General features: G+C 38.1%; 1 protein-coding gene across 1 annotated transcript in view; it reads left to right on the plus strand.

Moving 5' to 3' along the window:
- The window catches only part of CPS1 (carbamoyl-phosphate synthase 1), a 128,614-nt gene extending 108,668 nt beyond the window's left edge, over positions 1-19,946 (plus strand). Inside the window, exons 32-38 of the mRNA XM_045481104.1 lie at positions 1,109-1,279; positions 4,533-4,607; positions 7,276-7,374; positions 15,465-15,524; positions 16,272-16,384; positions 17,937-18,066; positions 18,793-19,946. Coding sequence (XP_045337060.1) covers positions 1,109-1,279; positions 4,533-4,607; positions 7,276-7,374; positions 15,465-15,524; positions 16,272-16,384; positions 17,937-18,066; positions 18,793-18,891 — 747 coding nt within the window. The 3' untranslated portion in view covers positions 18,892-19,946. The remainder of the gene's footprint in view (positions 1-1,108; positions 1,280-4,532; positions 4,608-7,275; positions 7,375-15,464; positions 15,525-16,271; positions 16,385-17,936; positions 18,067-18,792) is intronic.
- Positions 19,947-20,884: the final 938 nt, after the last annotated feature.

The raw sequence follows: 20,884 nt of genomic DNA on the forward strand, positions 1-20,884 counted from the left end.
AGACAGAGTATGAGCAGGGGAAGGGCAGAGAGAGAGGGAGACACAGAATCTGAAGCAGGCTCCAGGCTATGAGCTGTCAGCCCAGAGTCCAACGCGGGGCTTGAACTCACGGACTGTGAGATCATGACCTGAGCTGAAGTCGGACGCTTAACTGACTGAGCCACACAGATGCCCCTACACTAGTCTTAATAAATTTAATGTAACCAATCAGTAACTGCTATTGGTTCAGCATCTACTACGTGAAGGCATAAGGTGGTAATAACAATGTGTAAACAACAGTCTCTGCTTTCAAAGATATTCAATGTGGTGAGGACTGGGAAGAAGAGGACTTTGCAGATAACTCTAACACAAGTTAGAGTATAACTGGTGGGAGGAATGTGCAAATCGATGGTATTGGAGTCCCAGAACAGAGAGAGCATGTCTGCTAGCCTGTGTGTGTGTGTGTGTGTGTGTATGCACATGTATGTGCCCACACATGTATCTGGGTGCCATATACCTGGTTTGAGGTGGATTTCAAAGAAGATTTTATATTTTAAACTGGATCTTAAAGAGTAGCTGGAATATTGACAAGTAAAGGAAGGTAGAGAGGACATTACACATAGAACATCTAAGAGAAAATTTGGCATATTTTAGGAGATAGTGACTAGTTAGCGAAATTATTTTTCCAGGGAAATAGTGGAAGGTAAACTGAGAAAGTAAAAATGGGGTCAGGGAAATGGTATAAGATAATGTAGAGAGGTATATATTGAAGCAAGGGAATAGAAGGCCTTCAAGGACTAGAGTTTAATTTGATGGCCAGTGGAATCCCAGTGAAGGCTTTTTGGTAGGGATGTGGCATTATCTGAGCTCTGCATTGAACTCTATCAGCAGTGTGTGGAGATGAAATTGTGGAAAGTAGATGAAAAAAAGTCAGAATTCAAAGATAGTGACTAAAAAGAAAATGGTTAGCAAAAGTACAAGCAGTGGGAAGAGAAGTCAGAGGCTGGCAAAACAAGAGCTGGGTCCCAGTGAAAAACAACTAGAACCCAAGTGGCAGGGAGAATATTTATATTGCCATTGGCTCTCAACATCCTCTTTTTTTTTTTTTTTAATTTTGTCATGTCTCCAGGTGATTGAGTGTAACCTGAGAGCTTCTCGATCCTTCCCCTTTGTTTCCAAAACACTGGGGGTAGACTTCATTGATGTGGCCACCAAGGTGATGATTGAAGAGAACATTGACGAGAAACCTCTTCCAACATTGGACCATCCCATAATTCCTGCTGACTATGTTGCAATTAAGGTAACATTAAACAAAATATATTAGTCATTTTTTGTAAGTTTCAAGGAAATTAAAGGAAAAATTTTTCATCAAAAATAATTTCAAGGGGTGCCTGGTTGGTTTAGACAGTAAGAGCATGCAACTCTTGATCTGGTGGTCATGAGTTCAAGCCCCACACTAGATGTGGAGCTTACTTAAAACATTTTTTTTTAATAAAGTAAAAAAAAAGATCTTGATACTTCATGAACCTTCTAACTAAAGTGCTGGACTAGGGATTTACGATGTTTCCTTTGAATAACACGATGCAGTTGCACCACAGACAACTTTATATGAACTTTTATCCATTTCAAAAATTAAAAAAAAATCATTTAGAATTGCATAACTTGAAAACCAACTAGCTGAGTGAATTATAAACGACATTAATGTGGCCCATAGTGATGGTGTCAGTTTAGTTGGTAAACAGCAATTCTGGACATATTTTGTTAGGACAAGGCTTGAATTGTGCCCCTTTTGAGCTATGCCAAGGTTTCAGGAATGCAGGGATCTTGGAAATTGTTACTCCGTGGTGTTGGTTAAATTCTAACTCCCTTGGCCACCTTGACTAGTCCCTACTTTCTTCAGCAGCACAATGTTTCTACTTGAAAAGTTGAAATAGCAGTTGCCATTCATGGTGGTGCCATGTAGGTCATGAAATTGATGGCACCTTTATGAAGATTGACCAGAAAAATTTAAGATTTGTTCACTAATTTCCAATATATATGTAGATTCCTAAAAATACATTAATAACAAAGCCATTGTGCTCCTTTAGATGTATCAGTATGCTCATGCACAGAGTATTTATTTTTTTTATTTTTAATTTTCTTCGAGAGAGTACACGTGCACACATGCAAAAGCCAGGGAGAGGCAGAAGGAGAGGGAGAGAGAGAGAGAGAAAGACAAAGAGAGACAGACAGAGAGAGAGAGAGAGAGAGAGAGAGAGAGAGAATTCCAGTCAGGCTCCATGCTCAGCACAGAGCCCATCACAGGGCTTGATTCTATGACCCTGGGATCATGACCGAGCCAAATGAAGAGTCAAATACTTAACCAACTGAGCCACTCAGGCGCCACCCCAATGCACAGAATATTTATAATTATGACCTTTACTTCATGGGGCAAGTATGAAGATTAGTGAGATATTATATAAATATATTTAAATATTTTAGAAAAAGCATACGATGGGGCGCCTGGGTGGCTCAGTCGGTTAAGCGTCCAACTTCTGCTCAGGTCATGATCTCACGGCTCATGAGTTTGAGCCCCGCGTTGGGCTCTGTGCTGACAGCTCAGAGCCTGGAGCCTGTTTCAGATTCTGTGTCTCCCTCTCTCTCTCTGACCCTCCCCTGTTCATCCTCTGTCTCTCTCTGTCTCAAAAGTAAATAAACGTTTAAAAAAAAAAAAAAAAAGAAAAAGCATACGATGAAATTAACTTATATTGTGTGATGTATTTTTGTGATATTTACATATTTTGGATGCCTTCAAAAGATTGCCATTCCTATATGTACTAGTGACCTCAACCATAATTGTGTTATAGCTGAGACTCCAACTTCTGACATTTACAGTGGAAGCTTTAAGTTGAAACTATAAATCAAAAAATATTTATTGATCTTACTTAACTCAATAATTTAGGATGCCTTGGGTTTTATAGTGCATTATTATATTGGGGATGGGTAGCACTTTATTCCTGGAGACTAATGACATAGCATAAATTGTTAAAGCTTTCAGTAGGAATTATACATAAGTAAAAATACATAGGACTATACATAGGTACAAATACATAGGATTTTTTTTGTTTGAGACCAATAAGTAGAAGGCCCTGAAAAATATTTTTCCACTGGTAATTTATATATGAATTTCAATTTCATGTTTCTTTATTCATAGACAAGAAATATACATACAATCACACACATCTGTGTATGAAACAATTTCCAGCTAAAAATGGTATTGAGAGATAGGTATGCATTTTTGAAAATGCACTGTATCTTTCAGTTTACAGCTTTCCTAATTACATTTATACGAGTCTTGACTTCTTTTTAAATTTTTATTAGTGTTTATTTATTTTTGAGAGAGAGTGAGACAGAGCACAAGTGGAGGAGGGGCAGAGAGAGAGAGGGAGACATAGAGTCTTGAAGCAGGCTCGAACTCGTGAACCATGAGATCATGCCCTGAGCCGAAGTTGGATGCTTAATCGACTCAGCCACCCAGGCACCCCATATGAATCTTGACTTCTTAAAAAAGAATTACTTGTCTGTGCTGACAGCTCAGAGCCTGGAGCCTGCTTTGGATTCTGTATCTCCCTGTCTCTCTGCTCCTCCCCCGCTCATGCTCTCTCTCTCTCTCTCTCTCTCTCTCTCTCCTTCAAAAATAAATAAAAACATTAAAAAAATTAAAAAAGAAAGAACTACTTATTTATAGTCACTCTTAACATAGGCCTAGTGAGGTGGGTGGATGTCAACAGATGAGGGTACAGAGAAGCTGGAGTGCAGAAATGTATAATAACTTGACTAAGAATGACCTAGTGAAAGGACCCTGAACTAGAACTCCCAGGAGAATTTAGAAGGGTGCCAGAGTCAAAGGAAAAATAGTCCAGACTAGACAAATGGGTATATCAAGTAACAAGAATTAGGTTCTTAGTGAATTGCACTGATAAAATAATTGAAAAGGAAACACTCCTATCTATGTTCTAGTTCATATGAGAGTTCTGGGCCAAAGTGGTTCCGAAGCAGAATGTTTTCAAAGCTTTTTAAGAGGTGTCAACAACAGTTTCATGTTTTAGAAGTCATCTTACAGACAGACATTTCTGGCATGGTTGCTTGTTGCAAGTTCAAATGATCAGAAAAAGAAGAGAAATGTTTCAAAAGCCTACCAAGAAAAAAAATGTGTTTGAATTCTGTGTTTGGGGAAACCAATGCCCAGTAGACTTTGTTTGAATTCACTCCAATAAGAATATGTGTAGGCCAGATTAGAAACACTGGCCTAGACTGGTCACAGGGGCCCTATTTACAGAAATAATTTGTGATTATTTAACCCAAGTTTTTGGCCAAGAGCTCAAGAAATTCTTGGAACAGAGTTTTAAAGCTATTTTTCAAGTCAGATGCTTGGACCAAAGAAAGTTTTTACGTGTCTACCATAGCCTAAATGAATCCTATGAGAGACGGTTCGTTCACTAAATATATTTATCCTCTCTTATTCCTTTTATAACTTTCTCTCACATGTTTTTCCTCCCCATTGTTTCTGACAGGCTCCAATGTTTTCTTGGCCCCGGTTGAGGGATGCTGACCCCATTCTGCGATGTGAGATGGCTTCCACTGGAGAGGTAACTAGTTAAGGATCCTTGAACACTTTCATTAAAAGATTTCATACTTTGAAATCCATGGTTTTATGATCTGAATATAATGCAGTAAGTAAGCTATTAAGAAGTAAGGGGAATGCAAACTTCTGTTATCAGAGTAAGTCTGAAAGGGCCTAAGATTTTTCAGCTAAAGAAAAATCTTGTACTTTTATGGACCAGAGTTTAAATTTTCACCTATATTTGACTTCTGAATACAATATACGTGTCCCTAATTAATTTCTACATTACACATTGCAGCACAGCTTCCAAATATTTCTTTAGATGTCTAAGTAGATATCTCCTGGGTATTTCTGCTTTATTTTAAGGTCTCTGTGTAATAGTACTTCCCACCCTCACCCCTCATCCACTTGCTACTATGAAATTAGATCGTTGGATTTTTACTAGCAATATGTAGAATGATTGTACAGCATTAAAAAGATCATGGGCTTAAACACTGTGGAATCTGTAGATAAATGCAACAATCCCAGAACAACTTTCAAAGCAACTTTAACCTCCTGGGGATTATCTAAAACCTATAATGGGATTGGCCACTGGATGTCCCTCTTCACTTGTGTTGGGATTGGGACTCTTGTCGGCTGAAGGTTTCTTTAAGAATGTGAACTGTGTTTCTTGTAAAGAGCTGTCAGACTCTAGAGAGTTCCCTACATGTCAGTGTCAGGACATTTTATGAATCACCTAGCCCATGACAGACTTACTAGCTACAACCTTCAGATTCTCATCAGTGCACATCAGAGTGGCAACATCAGACTGTGAGGCATCCTTGTTTTTTTGCTATTAAGGAACACCTGAAAGGAGAAAAATATTTAATTGCAATACATACGTGATGTTTTATATGGTTGCCTGGTTACGAGCAGCATCTATGCCGAGAAGGCAAGTGAGACAGGATGGCAGGCAGCGAGGAATAAATGGCTATCTTGTTTGTATTTGGATTAGAGATTACCTTCTTTTAGCTCCTTTGCTGCTGCGTTTAATTTAATAGTTGAGAAAACCTAACTTTAAAGTGATGGGCCTGCATTACATTTCTCAGCTGTTTAAGGAAATAGCCTTCAGGTTCATCTCCATCCCATGGTTATTCAGTAGCAGGGCTGTTTTCGGCGGATCCAAGGTTCAGATCAGAAAGAGATCTGTTTTTCTTTGTGCTGTTTTCTCTAGTGTGGTAAACTTGTTTTCAATCCTATGTCCATTCTGCCTCCAGACATACATTATTGGAGTTGTGGAAATAAGAAAATATGAAAGAATTAGAAGCTCAGCTCGCCTTTGTTGTATCTGTTTCAGAAGTATAGAGATCATTCTTCTTCCATGATTAGAGTCACACTTCCAAGTGTCACTGAGTGTGATGTTACAAGGTCTATTTCATACCCGAAATGAGAATAATAATTCTGGCTGAGTGAAATCTCAGGCTTCAAAGAGACATGTTCAGTGTTCAAGTGGCTTGTTGTGGGGTTGAATAAACCTTTAGCTCTTGATCTAGCTACGGGTGTTTTATTTTCTCAGTGGCAAGGTGGGGATGGTAGTCCCAAGCTTGACTTGAATATCTGACCACTTTCTATGATTTTTTTTGTAGACGATTGATGAAACCTCTTCTTTGTTGTTGTATCTGCTTTTATGATGTGATTGCCTGGTCCTATCACTAAAATTTGGGTTTCATTAACTTAGGTTGACATTACTTAAGCTAGTTGGCCATTAATTGACCAAAGAAAACGTTCACTGTTGAGTGAAAAGCAGCAGGTGCTGGTGGTTGGCTGAAGGTCATAGTCATGAGAACATCCTTTTCACAGTAAGGGAGTCATTTGCTTCAAGAATGAATTTAGCCATCATCAATGTTATTTACTATAATGGTGGTTCTGTACCTGTGCCAAATGATGATATGCATGGCAGATTCTACTTCCATCATGCTCAAATATACCACTTGCTCTATAGTTCTGGTGGCCATTTGACTTGTAGCTATATTGTAGCATAATTACCCGACATGAAACCTCTGTATATCCTAATATTATATGTTAGTTTGGAATTGTTTTTTGTTTGTTTGTTTGTTTGTTTTTGTTCTACCTATGGATGTGGTATTCAGAACTAGTAGCAGAGTATTTTGGTTCATTTTATGAAAATGATTTTTAAAAAAGGTCCTTTGAGATTTTCATGCATTTATTGAATTTCTCAGAAAACTTTCTCATAAGCTGTACTAAATGACTACTCACCAATTGATCAGCAGTTATGCATTTGTACTACTCACCCATGAATTCATGCACTGTGGCATAGCATACATAACATATACTGTTATTTAAACATTAAGTCCATATTAACATTTGGTAACTCACCACATTATGGACCAGAAGCTGTGATTTGTATCCAAATAACTCACAGTAGAATCCAGTTATGTTGCTCCATGGAGTGTTGTTGGATAGAGAAAGAATTGCTTATTCATTCATTATGCTTAATTAAAAACATAAGATACATCTGCCCCAGCCAGGCTTTTAATCCCGGGATTCAGACTGCATGGTCTTTGGGCAACTCAATAAAATCTAGCAAAGGAGTTTATGAATAAAGTGCTTTCTATTTGCATTTCTTTTTTTGGTAAGGGTTGTTGACTAGTATTGCCTTCTTTTTATTTTATTTTTTAATTTATTCTAAACAGGTGGCTTGCTTTGGTGAAGGCATTCATACAGCTTTCCTAAAGGCAATGCTTTCCACAGGCTTTAAGATACCCCAGAAAGGCATCCTGATTGGAATCCAGGTGAGTGGTTTGTGGTTGCGTGCACGCCCCTGGGCACAGGCTAGGAGTGGCTGTGTCAAGGACCTTAACTGTAGTATAAAAGAGGGGAGATTTGTTCTAAGTTTCACTAAAGAAAACAGCAACTAATAGAAAAACTGGACACTTGTTCTCTATATGTTCCCTGAGTTTTTCCCTTTTCCACTGCGGCAGGCAATACAAATAAGTGCATAAATAAAAAGAACAGAAAGATAAAGTCTCTAGTGAAAAGGGTATTTGTTCTGAAAAGGATCTAGGATGTCTTAAAAAGGAGTCTCTTCTACTCCTTGGTTATATCTGTTATAGATGTTCTGCTCCTTGTTCTTCCTCCTTAGCCCCTGAACAAATGCTTTCCATAAAGTCGGGTCTCACCTCATCTTTTTCTCTCTGTCTCTAGCTCTTGGCTTTCCCTTTTGCCAACTCATGTCTGTGGTATCCACTGTTCTATCCATAGCTGTCAACTTTAAATCCTTATCCTCAGTCATCCCATATTTCCAACAATCTCCTGTATTGTTGGACCTCTATCTGGATGTCTCAAACCTAAATACTTCCAAGCCGAAGCTATATTATCCCTTCCCAACCTCTGTTCCTTTCTTCCTTACATTGATTCATTCACATTTCAATTTCTACTATAGATCTACAACTTACGGCAAGGTTATATCTCAATAAACTCATCACAAGTTGAAAATACCATGCATTTACTATACCTGCCCTACTGAGCATCACAGCTTAGTGTAGCCTACGTTGAAGTGTGCTCAGAACACTTCATGTCAGCCTACAGTGGGGCAGAATCATCTAACACAAAGGCAATTTGTAATAAAGTGTTAAATATCTCATGTAATTTACTGAATACTTTACTGGAAGTGAAAAGTAGAATGGTTATAAATGTATTGGCTATTTGCCCTCATGGTTGTATGGCTGACTGGGATCTGTTGCTGCCCTACATCCCAAAAGATTGACCTGTTGCACATTGCTAGCGTGGAAAAGATCAAAATTCAAAATTTGAAGTATGGTTTCTACTGAACGTGTATGGCTTTCACATGATTTTAAAGTTGAACTTTTTGAAGTTGAGGACTGCCTGTAAATGTCAAAGATCCAAAGCTGGAGAAGATGTGGGCATTATTTGAAGAATTTTCTCAGCCTGAAACTCCATGACTAATTGAAAGTTCTTGAAGATGAGTAACTTAATGGGCTTAAGAAAGTCAGCAGAGCCCACAATACACTCTGGAAGTTCTTGAAATATTATTATTTGGTAAAGTCTTCTAAGTCAAAGCAAGGTGAAATAATTATAAGAGAGCATCTTTATGCAATTAAAAGGGCATTATTGTTTTACTATGGCAAATCAAGTGGAAATCTTAGGGCAAAATGGTAGCTGGGATACTTCTATTACTCCTTGGAATAATTATTGTAAGAATGTACAGACTGTTCTGTTTATAAATTTCCTGAAAAAATACTAAATGCTTCCCACCTGGTCATTCACTTACATTTGAGATTCGTAATTCTTGGATCATATAAAAACAATAGATGGTCTTATATATCACCCCTACTGTACTTGTAATAAGCTCAAACCCTGCATGGTTACATGAAAATTAATAACAAATATAATTCGAGCAGTACCAGGTATTCTCAAGTCAGTGGGTGATTATTATAGATACCATCTCATTAGGGTGTCTTAATATCAGTAAATTAGACTCTCGAGGCTGGATGGGTAGTGGCTTTGGAGAAGTTTCTGCAAAGAGCAACTTGGAATTTTGCTTCATAAAGATGCCAGAAGGGAGATGGTGAACAGTTAGAGCAGAGGCTAACGAAATGACTTGTAATTGTGAAGCTTAAGGGCAGTTTAGAGACACATCACACCATATGAGAGACTCATCATGTTATAAATGGGTACTCAGTCTTATTAAGTCACAAGTAAGAGAGTATTTTCCCAACTTCCAGTTATGGCTTAAAGTTTAATGTGAGGCCTGGGGGCATTCAGAGGAGACCATGCCCTTAGTCCCCATCTTCACAACTAATCATAATAGTGCTAACATTTTAAAATACCAGTTTAAGAAGGCAGTGATGTATAAAATTGTGCCTTGTTTGGTTCCAGGGCTTCAAGGAAATATTAAGCAAAAATTAACTTGATCCCTCTGAAGCATTTGCGTGATTTTGGCATCAGTGAACTGAATTTTTTGCTTTGTAGGGGGGAAAAGAGGGTTGTGTAGGGTAAAAAGAGTTTTCTTAATGGAATGAGGTTCTGCCCATTGAATTTTTATCTTTCAGTACATTCTGTTTTAAAGAAATCAGTGTTCCAGCAGCTACACGCGTTCTTGCAAAGAACTTTTTTCCTGCGTATAAGTGCACATGCTTGGGCTTTAGATATGTATCTCTTTTAATTACAAAGTTTAAAAAGCATATTTAAAGAAATGTTTGGTGTAAAATTATATTTAATAAAATATTTGTAGCTGTGGTAAAATCGATCGTCAGGAGGTGGACAAGAATCACTTTCTCACCTACTTAAATGGGAGGCACAGAAGAGCCGCCATTACCAGCAGTTATTGGCTGGCCCATCGTTACTATCTGGGGGATTTTCTTTGAGAGTGATTTTTAAAAACGCATAGGCATAAATTTAAGTGAACAATATGACATAATATACTAACTAGAGATTTCATAGCTATAAAACCCACTGGGTATCTTCTTTGATAGAATGGAATGAACTCTAACGTCAGCCTTTTACCCAAACTTCATAGCAACTGTGGATGAAGTAATTAAGGTTCCATATTTTAGTATACATTGTACTTAAATTTTTTTTTCAACGTTTATTTATTTTTTTTAGGACAGAGAGAGACAAAGCATGCTATAAAACCCACTGGGTATCTTCTTTGATAGAATGGAATGAACTCTAACGTCAGCCTTTTACCCAAACTTCATAGCAACTGTGAATGAAGTAATTAAGGTTCCATATTTTAGTATACATTGTACTTAAATTTTTTTTTTCAACGTTTATTTATTTTTTTTGGGACAGAGAGAGACAAAGCATGAACGGGGGAGGGGCAGAGAGAGGGAGACACAGAATCGGAAACAGGCTCCAGGCTCTGAGCCATCAGCCCAGAGCCTGACGCGGGGCTCGAACTCACGGACCGCGAGATCGTGACCTGGCTGAAGTCGGACGCTTAACCGACTGCGCCACCCAGGCGCCCCTACATTGTACTTAAAAAAATCATTTTCTTTACTATGATTCAGCTTGGTCCGAATAATTTGTATAAACTCATTTGAATATATAAGTCAGAACTGACAAGGACCTAAAAAAATACTGCTAATATATAAATGGGCATTAGGGCCAGTAAATACAAAGGGATGCATTTAGTCGAGGCACTTAATAAAGTTCTAAGAAAGGAATCCACAACTGTATTTTGATTTCTTAAGATTCTCATTCGTTCAGCCTAATGCTGTGTAGACTTTTCTCACAGAAGAACGCTGGTAGCCAGCACCACTGCAGTTAATTTGCTTTATTCCTTCATGTATAAATGAGGAGGGTGGTCGATACCTGTCCCATTTATTTGAAGTAAAGGTCTTCTTTTCTCTTTATCTCCCCACCCTGCCCGAGCTTCCTGCTATGAATAGGAAGATTTAATTGAAGATACCTTAACTCATTAATATTCACAATAGGTTGCAAGAGAAAGCTGGGGGAAAAGAGAACTATGGAGGAGAGATAAAAGTAACTCTGAGCCAGGAAACATTTTTTCTTATTTTTGGTAGTTTAACACATATTCTAAATAGTAAATCATTACTAGCAAGTATCAGCCACTTCTCAACATTTAGTAGAGAGTGTGTGTGTGTGTGTGTGTGTGTGTGTGTGTGTGTGTTGGAGGGGGAGGGCACACATATGCTAATTTGTTATATTGCAATCTTCCTAACTTCTTATTTCTCTTCTCTTTCCCACCCTACTCCTTTACACACATGGACCCTCTGTTTCTGCTCCTCCCAAAGTTAAATCCTATGGGTCGAATTACCTGGGGAATTTGAAATATTCATAACATCAATTGCGTATAACTAGAACTTAAGAGGAAAAGGAATCAAGATTTAGATTTTGTCAAAGGATTCTTGTCAACTTAACTGTTACATGCACTGGGTCTCTAACAAGAGGCTTTCCATAGGCCTAGATCCTAACATAAGAAAGGCATAATGCAGGTTTATATGACAACAAAATCATCTTTGATTTTCCTGCAGTATTTCCAGCCTCCTTTCATCCCATCAGGATTTATTTTTAGTTGCTATGAGTAGGCAATCTGTCTTGTTTTGAAGTTTTCTGGAACACCCTTTAACAATAAATGATTTACTCTAGAGTAGATCAAGAGCGCTCACTCTTTTTCCCCCTCTGATTGGGCTATTCAGTGATGTTTGTGGAGTGGCGAGCACCATCCTGACATCTGCACTTCAGCATTGCTCAGAAACACAAAGCAAGCATTTTATTTGAAAAAGACAACTCCAAGTGACATGAATAACCTTTTATCTTCAATACAGAATCATTAGGAACAGCCATAGCGTTGTCGATGCAGACGTCCCTGTAGAGTCCGCAGGCACCACACAATATTAACTTGGCTTTCTGTTCTGCAGCCAGAAGTTGGAGTAATGTGAGAATGATAATTGGAGGAAATATATATATTTTTTTCATTTTTAAAGGACTTTCCTTCTTATAAACATTTTCCAGGAAATAAATCAGTTTGTACTTTTCACCTTTAGTAACAAATGGTTTCTTACCCAGGTATTTTCAATCAGCTATTAAATCTGGGGCTACTCAGATGCAAGCTGACAGACGTAATTTCTTTTTGTAGAGAGGCTGTTTTATGTGTCACAAGTGTTCAATACATGTTTGATAGAAGTTTATAATGTGGCTATGAAAGCCAACACCCTAGACCAGAAGGCAGAGTGGTTCCCCGGCTGGGAACTGCCAATACTGTCATGTTGGATATTTATCTTTTCCACTTGGGGGACAGCATTGAAACAGCTCCATAATGAGGTTCTGACTGGTGTCTGCAGGTCTTAGAGGACTTGCTGACTTATTTTACTTTAAAATAGAAAAGAAAAAAAAATTACATTCTGGTACTCCTTCCTCAACATTTTTCACTGTGACTTTGGCCAAGGTTAATGCATCTTCACCTCAAATTACAAAATGAGTGAAGGATGGTTCTCCTATTCCCTCTTCCCTCCTATTCCCTCCCTATTCCTACTCCTATTCCTAAACTCCGAGTGTATCAAAATCACCTGGAGGGTTTGATAAAATGCAGATTACTGGGATTCACTCTGGGAGTTCCTGCTTGCATAGATCTGAGACAGGGCTCAAACTTTTATATTTTAAACAAATTCCTAGGTGATGCTGATTTCCCAGGGAACTGCATTTTGAGAACCGCTGTGCTTATGAAATGATATTTTAGAAAATGGTTTCAATGTTATCACATGACCATATATTATTAGTGAGATTTTTCTAGGAGAAAACTTAAGAAATTGAGAATGGTTCATATTATTAAGGTATTCATATATTATGAATGTATTAGTTAATAAGTTGGACAAATTTATGTTGAAACTTAAAAAAAATTTTTTTAAATGTTTACTTATTTTTGACACAGAGAGAGAGCATGAGCAGGGGAGGGGCAGAGAGAGAGAGAGAGAGAGAGAGAGAGAGAGAGAGAGAGGGAGAGAGAGGCACAGAATCTGAAACAGGCTCCAGGCTCTGAGCTGTCAGCACAGAACGTGATGCAGGGCTCGAACTCACGAACCACGAGATCATGACCTAAGCTGAAGTTGGACGCTTAACCAACTGAGCCACCCAGGCACCCCCTGTTGAATCTTCTAATGTGTTTTGGTGCTGACTTAAGTGTGTCTTGTGTTTAGCAGAAGATCACACTTCCAAATTAGAGAGATTTTTCCAAATTAGAGAGATTTGACAAAATTCAGAAGTCCATTTAGAATATTGCATGCATATTTACTGTGTTTCAAGGAACCTTAAAACTTGAAGAAAACCTAAAATGCCATCTAATTCAGTCCCTTGCTTTCCAAGCAGAATCAAACTTGAAAAACGATTGTCCTATTCTTGTGTCTAACCTGTTCTTAAAGAGACTGCCACATACCTCATTAAATTGCACTAAAGCCATTGAGTTACTCTCTGATTTTATACTTACTTAGTTTCTTTTATTTATGTCTAGCCATAAGCTTCTTGCATCTAAGGCCTATTTCTTCCTGTCTGGTCCCAAGCAGGAATGGAGAGCTACTATCCTGGGCATGGTTACAATTCGTGTTCTAGAAGACTGTCATGAATAACCCCTGAGCCTGCCTTAGCCGAGATTCATCCAGTTGCATTTATCTTTTCTATTTGCCAATAGTTTCCTCTCATAAAACTGCAGTTCTGGGATCGAGAGGGCCAAAATCTTAAAGAATTTTATATTTGAACACAGTCTTTGGAGTCTTTTCCTAGGATTTAGATCTGTTCTCAGAAAGCCTCTGAAAGTAAATATTAGAAGGTTTTATGGGCTGAACATTATCAAAATTGTACAAGGATCTTGATATGTTTTGTTATTGCAATTCTTAGTTTCTCTGCGACTCTGAAATAAGATAATCTCCATGATATTTTTTAGCCATGACTAATATGGTTTCTAAATAGATTATAAAACATTTACTGAAGTAACCAAATTATTTCAACTGTTTACCAACTTTTTACAAGGGAAGACAGCCAAAGTGTTTTCATTTAAGGCAGAATAGATATGGTTTTAACTGTGTATGATTTTCATATTCCAGTTAGCTCACTTAGGCATTCAAGTTAATGAAGTCAAGGTAAGGGGTTGACTTTTGGGTAGGCCACTTAGCTTTTTTTTTTCCTTTCACCCTGACCACTGTCTTGCAAATAGTGGCTAGTGGTCACAGGAAGGAGGTAAGCCTAGGCAGGACCTGGAAACTAGATGGGTCCAGCTGAGACTCTAGGAAGTTCACAGCAATGGACTCTAAGAAAATATGTGAAGAGTGAGAGAGAGAACATCAGGGAAGCCTGTCTGGAGGTAAAATATATGGGAGGAGGAAGTTGGCTTGTATTTGAAGTGTGACAACCAGTAGAGGAAGCCAGGCTTGGAAACTAGGGTGCAGGGACAGAAATCTAGTCTCTGACAGGTTGAAAAAATAAATATTTTAATAATAATAATAATTAATACTTAATGAGAACTATTAATGGACAGGTAACTGTGTTAAGCTACTGCACCAACATTTAAGTAATGTTTACTTATAAATTAACTCATCAAATACAATGACCCTGTGACACAGATAATTACTATTCCCATTTAACAGATGAGGAAAGTATATCAGAGAGGTTAAGTAAGTTGCTCAAGGTCACACAGTTTGTTGTAGAGCCCCAAGAAATAGATACACTACTACCTCACTGCTGTTTTAAAAATGAAGAAATCGAGATTCAAGACATTAACTTTTCTAAGAATGCACTAAAAATGAATGGTAAAGCCAGGATCTGAAATGCAGCCTAGTGTCTCCAGAGCCCATTTGTTTAACTCTTTACCTTAGAATTAATGCAAAACTGAGTTCCAAATGGTTGACCTATTGCAGGGAGGTATGCACAAGCTGCTAGGACAGAGCCTAGTTACCTAAGAGCAGGACTGAGTTCGAATTCAGCAATTAGAACAGGCTGAGCAGGCAGAAGAGTCAGCAATGCTGACCTAGTATTGATCGCCTAACCCAGCTGTCCTTAAATTCTCCCTGACCAGAGGAAGCATCTGTGTAGGGCTGGGGCGGATCTTAATATGCAGACAGAGACTAAGTGGACTAAGTAGAGAGTGGAAGAATTTGAGGGCAAGGTGAAAAGTAAGACTGTAGAGAGCAAGACAACGTGGGTGTAATCTCATTTATATGGGGAAATGAGAACTCATACTCACTATAGGAGAGCTAAAGGATCAAACTTGTCACTTTTGAATACCAAGCACCTGACAACATAGGGACTTGCCTTTTACAGTGTCCCGCCCGAGAGAATACCATACATATGACTCAATAAAGAGCAGTATATCCAGAAAGTGAATTTTGTTAATTTCTTTTAATTGCAGCAATCATTCCGTCCCAAATTCCTTGGTGTGGCTGAACAATTGCACAACGAAGGCTTCAAGGTATTTGATACTAAGTTTTTCAAGTCGTTTTCTGTAAGCATTGAAATCTATCCACAAAAGCGAATTATTAATGAATCATAGGGAATGAAATGGCTCAAAACATATTCTTTCAACTTGAGAGGTATAACTAACTTGGCAGTTTCAAAACTTCAATAGAATAAAATAATTAGAAAGACTAGTTTTAAGTTCTCACAAAATTACCATAAATTCCGTAGAAGTTGCCAGCTAAAAGCTTAGAACATTTAGTTTGCACAGAATTGGGACAAAGTTTCAGTGCATTTCCAATGTATTGTTCCTTTTTCCATTTCTTGTTTCCATATGAAGTTGTATGGAAACGACTGCAGCAGTTAAAGCCAAAACTCCTCTGCCACAAATGCCTCACACAAAGCCTGGTTCAGTAAAATAAAACAATTCCCAAGGCTCAGAGTGGGCCTATGGTCATGGAGCTTTGTTGATCTGATAACAATGAATCCTCAGCCATGAATAATTCTTCATTTTTCTCCTCTACAAAAGCAGTTACAATTGAGGTTATTAAATTTTTCCTTAGTGCAAATATTTTTAAAATATTTAAAGTGCCCATGACTCTGGACAGTGAGTCCAAATCTCTATTCATGGGATTATTGCTTCTCATATACACCACTTTCTTCTACCTTATGTTTTAAATGATATGTGTGTCCCAGTAGGCTTCTTTGCTCCATGAAAGCCTCCCCTGTGATACACTAGCTGACTTTTCCATTTTAAATGCAGCTCTTTGCCACGGAAGCGACGTCGGACTGGCTCAATGCCAACAATGTCCCTGCCACCCCAGTGGCATGGCCGTCTCAGGAAGGACAGAATCCCAGCCTCTCTTCCATCAGAAAGTAAGAACTGGGCAGAGATTTCTGAGATTACAAAATGGATAGAGGATTAACTTTGGGAACCAGTATGATGTGAATATTTCACCCTATCCTATTGCAAGTCTTCTAAAAGTCCTCTTAGCCAATTTCAGATGAATAAATCTGTGGACTATAGGAAAGTTTCATTCTCATGAACTTGGCTGTTACTGTAACACATGATGCCATATGTGTGCATGGTGATACACAGCATCTTTCAAAATATTTTCTAGTAAAGATGCTTTCCTTGATGGACACCAGGAATTCAGTAATGAGAATCACAGACATGAAGAATGTAATGAAGCACCTTATGTCTTACATTGAATTGTATCGTAGATAGATGTGAATATCAAGTGTAAGATTGACCAGCTGCATTTCACTGAGTTTGTGCATCAATAAATTAGTCAATTTACTGAGCACTTGCTGTATGCAGGAGACTACAGTGAGTGCTAGAAAAACACCATCCTTTGAATTACCTAACTTACCATTTTTTGATCAGGTTGGTTATTATGCCTTAGGCTATGTCATCATTAGGTGTTGTAAGACTTATTATTTTAGTGCACTATGTGAGCCTTCAGGAACACCATTACATCAACACTTATAGACGTACATGGCATGGGAACCTAAGAGATAATTCTCAGCTGTTCCAGGATATTACAGTCTTTTGAATGGCTACCATTTATTGGGGCTCTTAAGAAGGCATACCATTTGCTAGGGCTCTTAAGAAGGCAACCTACAAATTATTATCAAATTAGTAAAAGAAGGGCAAATTGTTCAGACCTTAGTAGACTTCCAATGATGCTATAAGCACTTGGTTAGAACTTTGTAAAACAATTAGCACTTCTTCATGCTTTTGACATTTAAATGTCTCCTGGTATGTGTAGCAACCCAGCAACAGAATGTCAAATGGGTTAATTCAAACTCAGGTGACCTGTGTTCTCATACCATTAGCTGAGAGACACTGGGAAGCAGGCAGTGAAGTGGTGGTCTGGGGGGGGGGGGGGTGGAACAGACTTCAGTGCTGGAGAAATCACCTCCTTGTAAAATAAGTAAATATCTATCAAATTACTAACTCTTCTGGGGTGCCTGGGTGACTCAGTCGGTTAAGCTTCCGACTTCGGCTCTGGTCATGATCTCTTGGTTCGTGAGTTCGAGCCCAGCATCGGGCTCAGTATCTCCCTCTCTCTCTGCCCCTCCCCTGCTCGCATTCTCTCTCTCTCTCTCCAAAATGAATAAATATTAAAATCTTTTTTTAATTACCAATTCTTCTACGGATAGATAGCATTTTAAAAAGAAAAGCCTTTCCATTTAATTAGTTAGATTTTCACTAGAATTCTTTCAAGAACACAATAAAATATTGTAACTCCAAAATGAGTGTAATTTGAGCATCCATTAGTGATGGAGAAGGGCAGGTGGCCATCAACTCAGTACGGCATTGACTTGAATGGCATCAGAGAACGATGACGTTAGTATTTTCAAAACTAATTATAAAATGTACATGGTCACCTGCAAACTTTTGTTTTTTGGATTATTCTTCCAGACTGATTAGAGATGGCAGCATTGACCTGGTGATTAACCTCCCCAATAATAACACTAAGTTTGTCCATGATAATTATGTGATTCGGAGGACAGCTGTTGACAGTGGTATTGCTCTCCTCACTAATTTCCAGGTATGTTCTGTTTTTTCTCAAATAGAGCTATATGCAGGTTTTTATATCTGTGCCTTCCTGAAGCCGCTCATCAGTATCTGCACATCCCCCTTCTCCCTTTCTCATAGCATTTAGAATGGAGTAGAATTTTTAAATAGAATCTAAAATAACGGTGCTATGATGGTGGGTCATGGCCTAACTGAGACAGTTGGTGATAAAGCAATTGAGATAATCAAAAGCCACAGATAGCCATGCTGTCCCATTAGCCATATGATTATTTTTAAAATAGAAAGTGTGGTGTGGCATGGAATAAAGATACAAACTTTTATTGAATTGTTTCTAAATGAAAGCCACCACATAAGAGCAAGATGTTAATGATAATTGAGGATCCACATATAGTGCAAACACTAGTCCGATTCACTGAAAATGATCACACGAGGTATATTTAGTTCCACTTGGATATGTCCCACCAAATGTGTCACCTACTTCAAGACTCATTAACTTTCTACCCATCATATTTTTTCCCCCTGAGTCAGTTTAACGCGCCAGGGCGTTGAGTGGCGGGGTAGGTATATTCAGGGTAAGGTCTGAGATACAGGAGAAAGTCCCAAATAGATAAAAATTTTTGTGTCCTTCATCATATGTCCCTTTGGAAATTAGGAGCAGAAACTGACCTTTCACTCGTGCTTCATTAAATGTTCATTTTCGTGTCCTATGGGTCTCTAAGCTTCCTACCCTTGTTTTCAGGTGACCAAACTTTTTGCTGAAGCTGTGCAGAAATCTCGCAACGTGGACTCCAAGAGTCTTTTCCACTACAGGCAGCACAGTGCTGGGAAAATGGTGTAGAGAAATAGACACCCAGCTCCCTCTGAAATCAACCCAAGCCACACTGTATCTAAAGGAACTGATTCCCAACTGTCTTCCACAGAGACAATACTGATACTAAACTATTTGAGTTCACTTGGTTATGCCTTAATGTTCTTTTCTTTCACGATTAAATTGTTGTCAGTCACTTTTTACAAACCTTACTTAAACTCCTTCCTAAAGAACTTGTTCTTCATGAGAATTCATCTATTTTCTAATGCCTTACTTTTGGTGGGCTACACTTAACCTACGTGCTTATTTGCAGCTAACATTTTATGGTGCTGATTAACAATGATCAAGGTAGAAAAAGTTGCTGCTCTATCTTCTGAACTATTACTATACGCACTTTCAAGACTCTATTGTCATTGCTTCTAAATAGCATCTGCCACCCTCAGGACATTTTTAACAAGGCAGAATACTATAACAATTTCTGAACCTGAAATATGGATTTAATGTATGAATCCCTTCATCCTGATGTTTGTGTAATGTACCTTTTTGAAAATTATTCTCAATTATCTGGCTCATCCAGGAACATCATTATCCCTTTTTACAGTACTGAATTTGAGAAGTGACAGAGGTCTTTAAAGTATGGATTTCCTTAAAGGACACTGGTTTACAGTTTTGTGTTTTGGAGTATGTCAGCAGATGGAGTATCTCAGCAGATACAGCTGGGGTGGTTTTTGTTCTTGTTTTCCTTTGGATTTTAACCTGAGCCAAGTGAAATCTTCAGATTGATGCCATGTCTCCCCACCTCCTCTCCCCTGCCAATTTTGGAATAACTTGGAAGTTCCATTCAGTTCCATTCAGATTGTGGTCATTTCCATTAGGTCAGTTCCATTCAGATTATGGATTTCTGTTGATCTACTGAACCCTAGACTGCGCTATGAATTCCACACATTTCAAGCATAAGATCCCCATTCCTTCTGCATACAAGAAAAATCCTGCCTGCAGGGCAACCTATGTCACTTTTAAACTCTTTTGTGTTATTACAAGTGCTCTAATTGTAAACTTTTAAATAAAATGCTATTAAGAGGCAATACAGTTGTATTCTTGCATTTATTTTATTTTATTTTTTTAACATTGATATACAAAATCAGTTCACTTCTCTGATGAAACAGGGTTTGGGGCCAGGATTACGTCACTTTCTTTTTTTCTATACAAAGCCATGTAAGATATGAATGAGCAAATTAAAATAAAAAATAATGACACCCAAACTGTTTCATTTTTTTGTTCCCCACCTTATTTATAAGTATCATTAAAATTTTTATTATGTTGTTATGTGGTTATATGTTATCTTTGATCTGGATCCTTTCAAATATCTACAAACACACACACACACACACTATATATATATATATACTATATACTATATATATAGCGTATATATATATATATATATACGCTATATATAGTGTGTGTGTGTATATATATATATATATATGTAATAAACATTTAAACAAATGCCTTGCAAAACACAGAGAGAAATACTTGAACCCCAACAGAGATGCTGCTCCATATTGCCTGCCGGAGATAGTGCTAAGGGCCACAGTGAAGCCATACCTCAGAAATACCACCTAAAATGAGGCTTTGTAAAGGTCCTAAGATAATGATGACCTAATAGCTTCTATCCCTTTGGGCTCACCCTACAGTCAAGGAATCACCACTTGATATAGATCTACATGAGGGCTTTTCAAATTCATTTTCTCCTTCTTTCCTCCTTGTTACCACTGTGGTTGAGACTTTCCTTACTTCTTCCCTCTAATATTGAAAAATGTACTCCCTGAGCATCCCTTCATTCATTTGCCTGAAAATACTTAGTGAGTGTCTCCAATGGTTGGTGTAGGATATACCATTATCCCTCCTATCATTCTAGTACTTCTCTGATACTATACCACTTATCACACCACCACAATAACTAGCATCATGGGGTGTATGCTATTCCTCAGGCAGTTCTAAGCACTTAACATGACTTAAC

This window comes from Leopardus geoffroyi, chromosome C1, assembly GCF_018350155.1.
Source record: "Leopardus geoffroyi isolate Oge1 chromosome C1, O.geoffroyi_Oge1_pat1.0, whole genome shotgun sequence".
Taxonomy (NCBI): Eukaryota; Metazoa; Chordata; class Mammalia; order Carnivora; family Felidae; genus Leopardus; species Leopardus geoffroyi.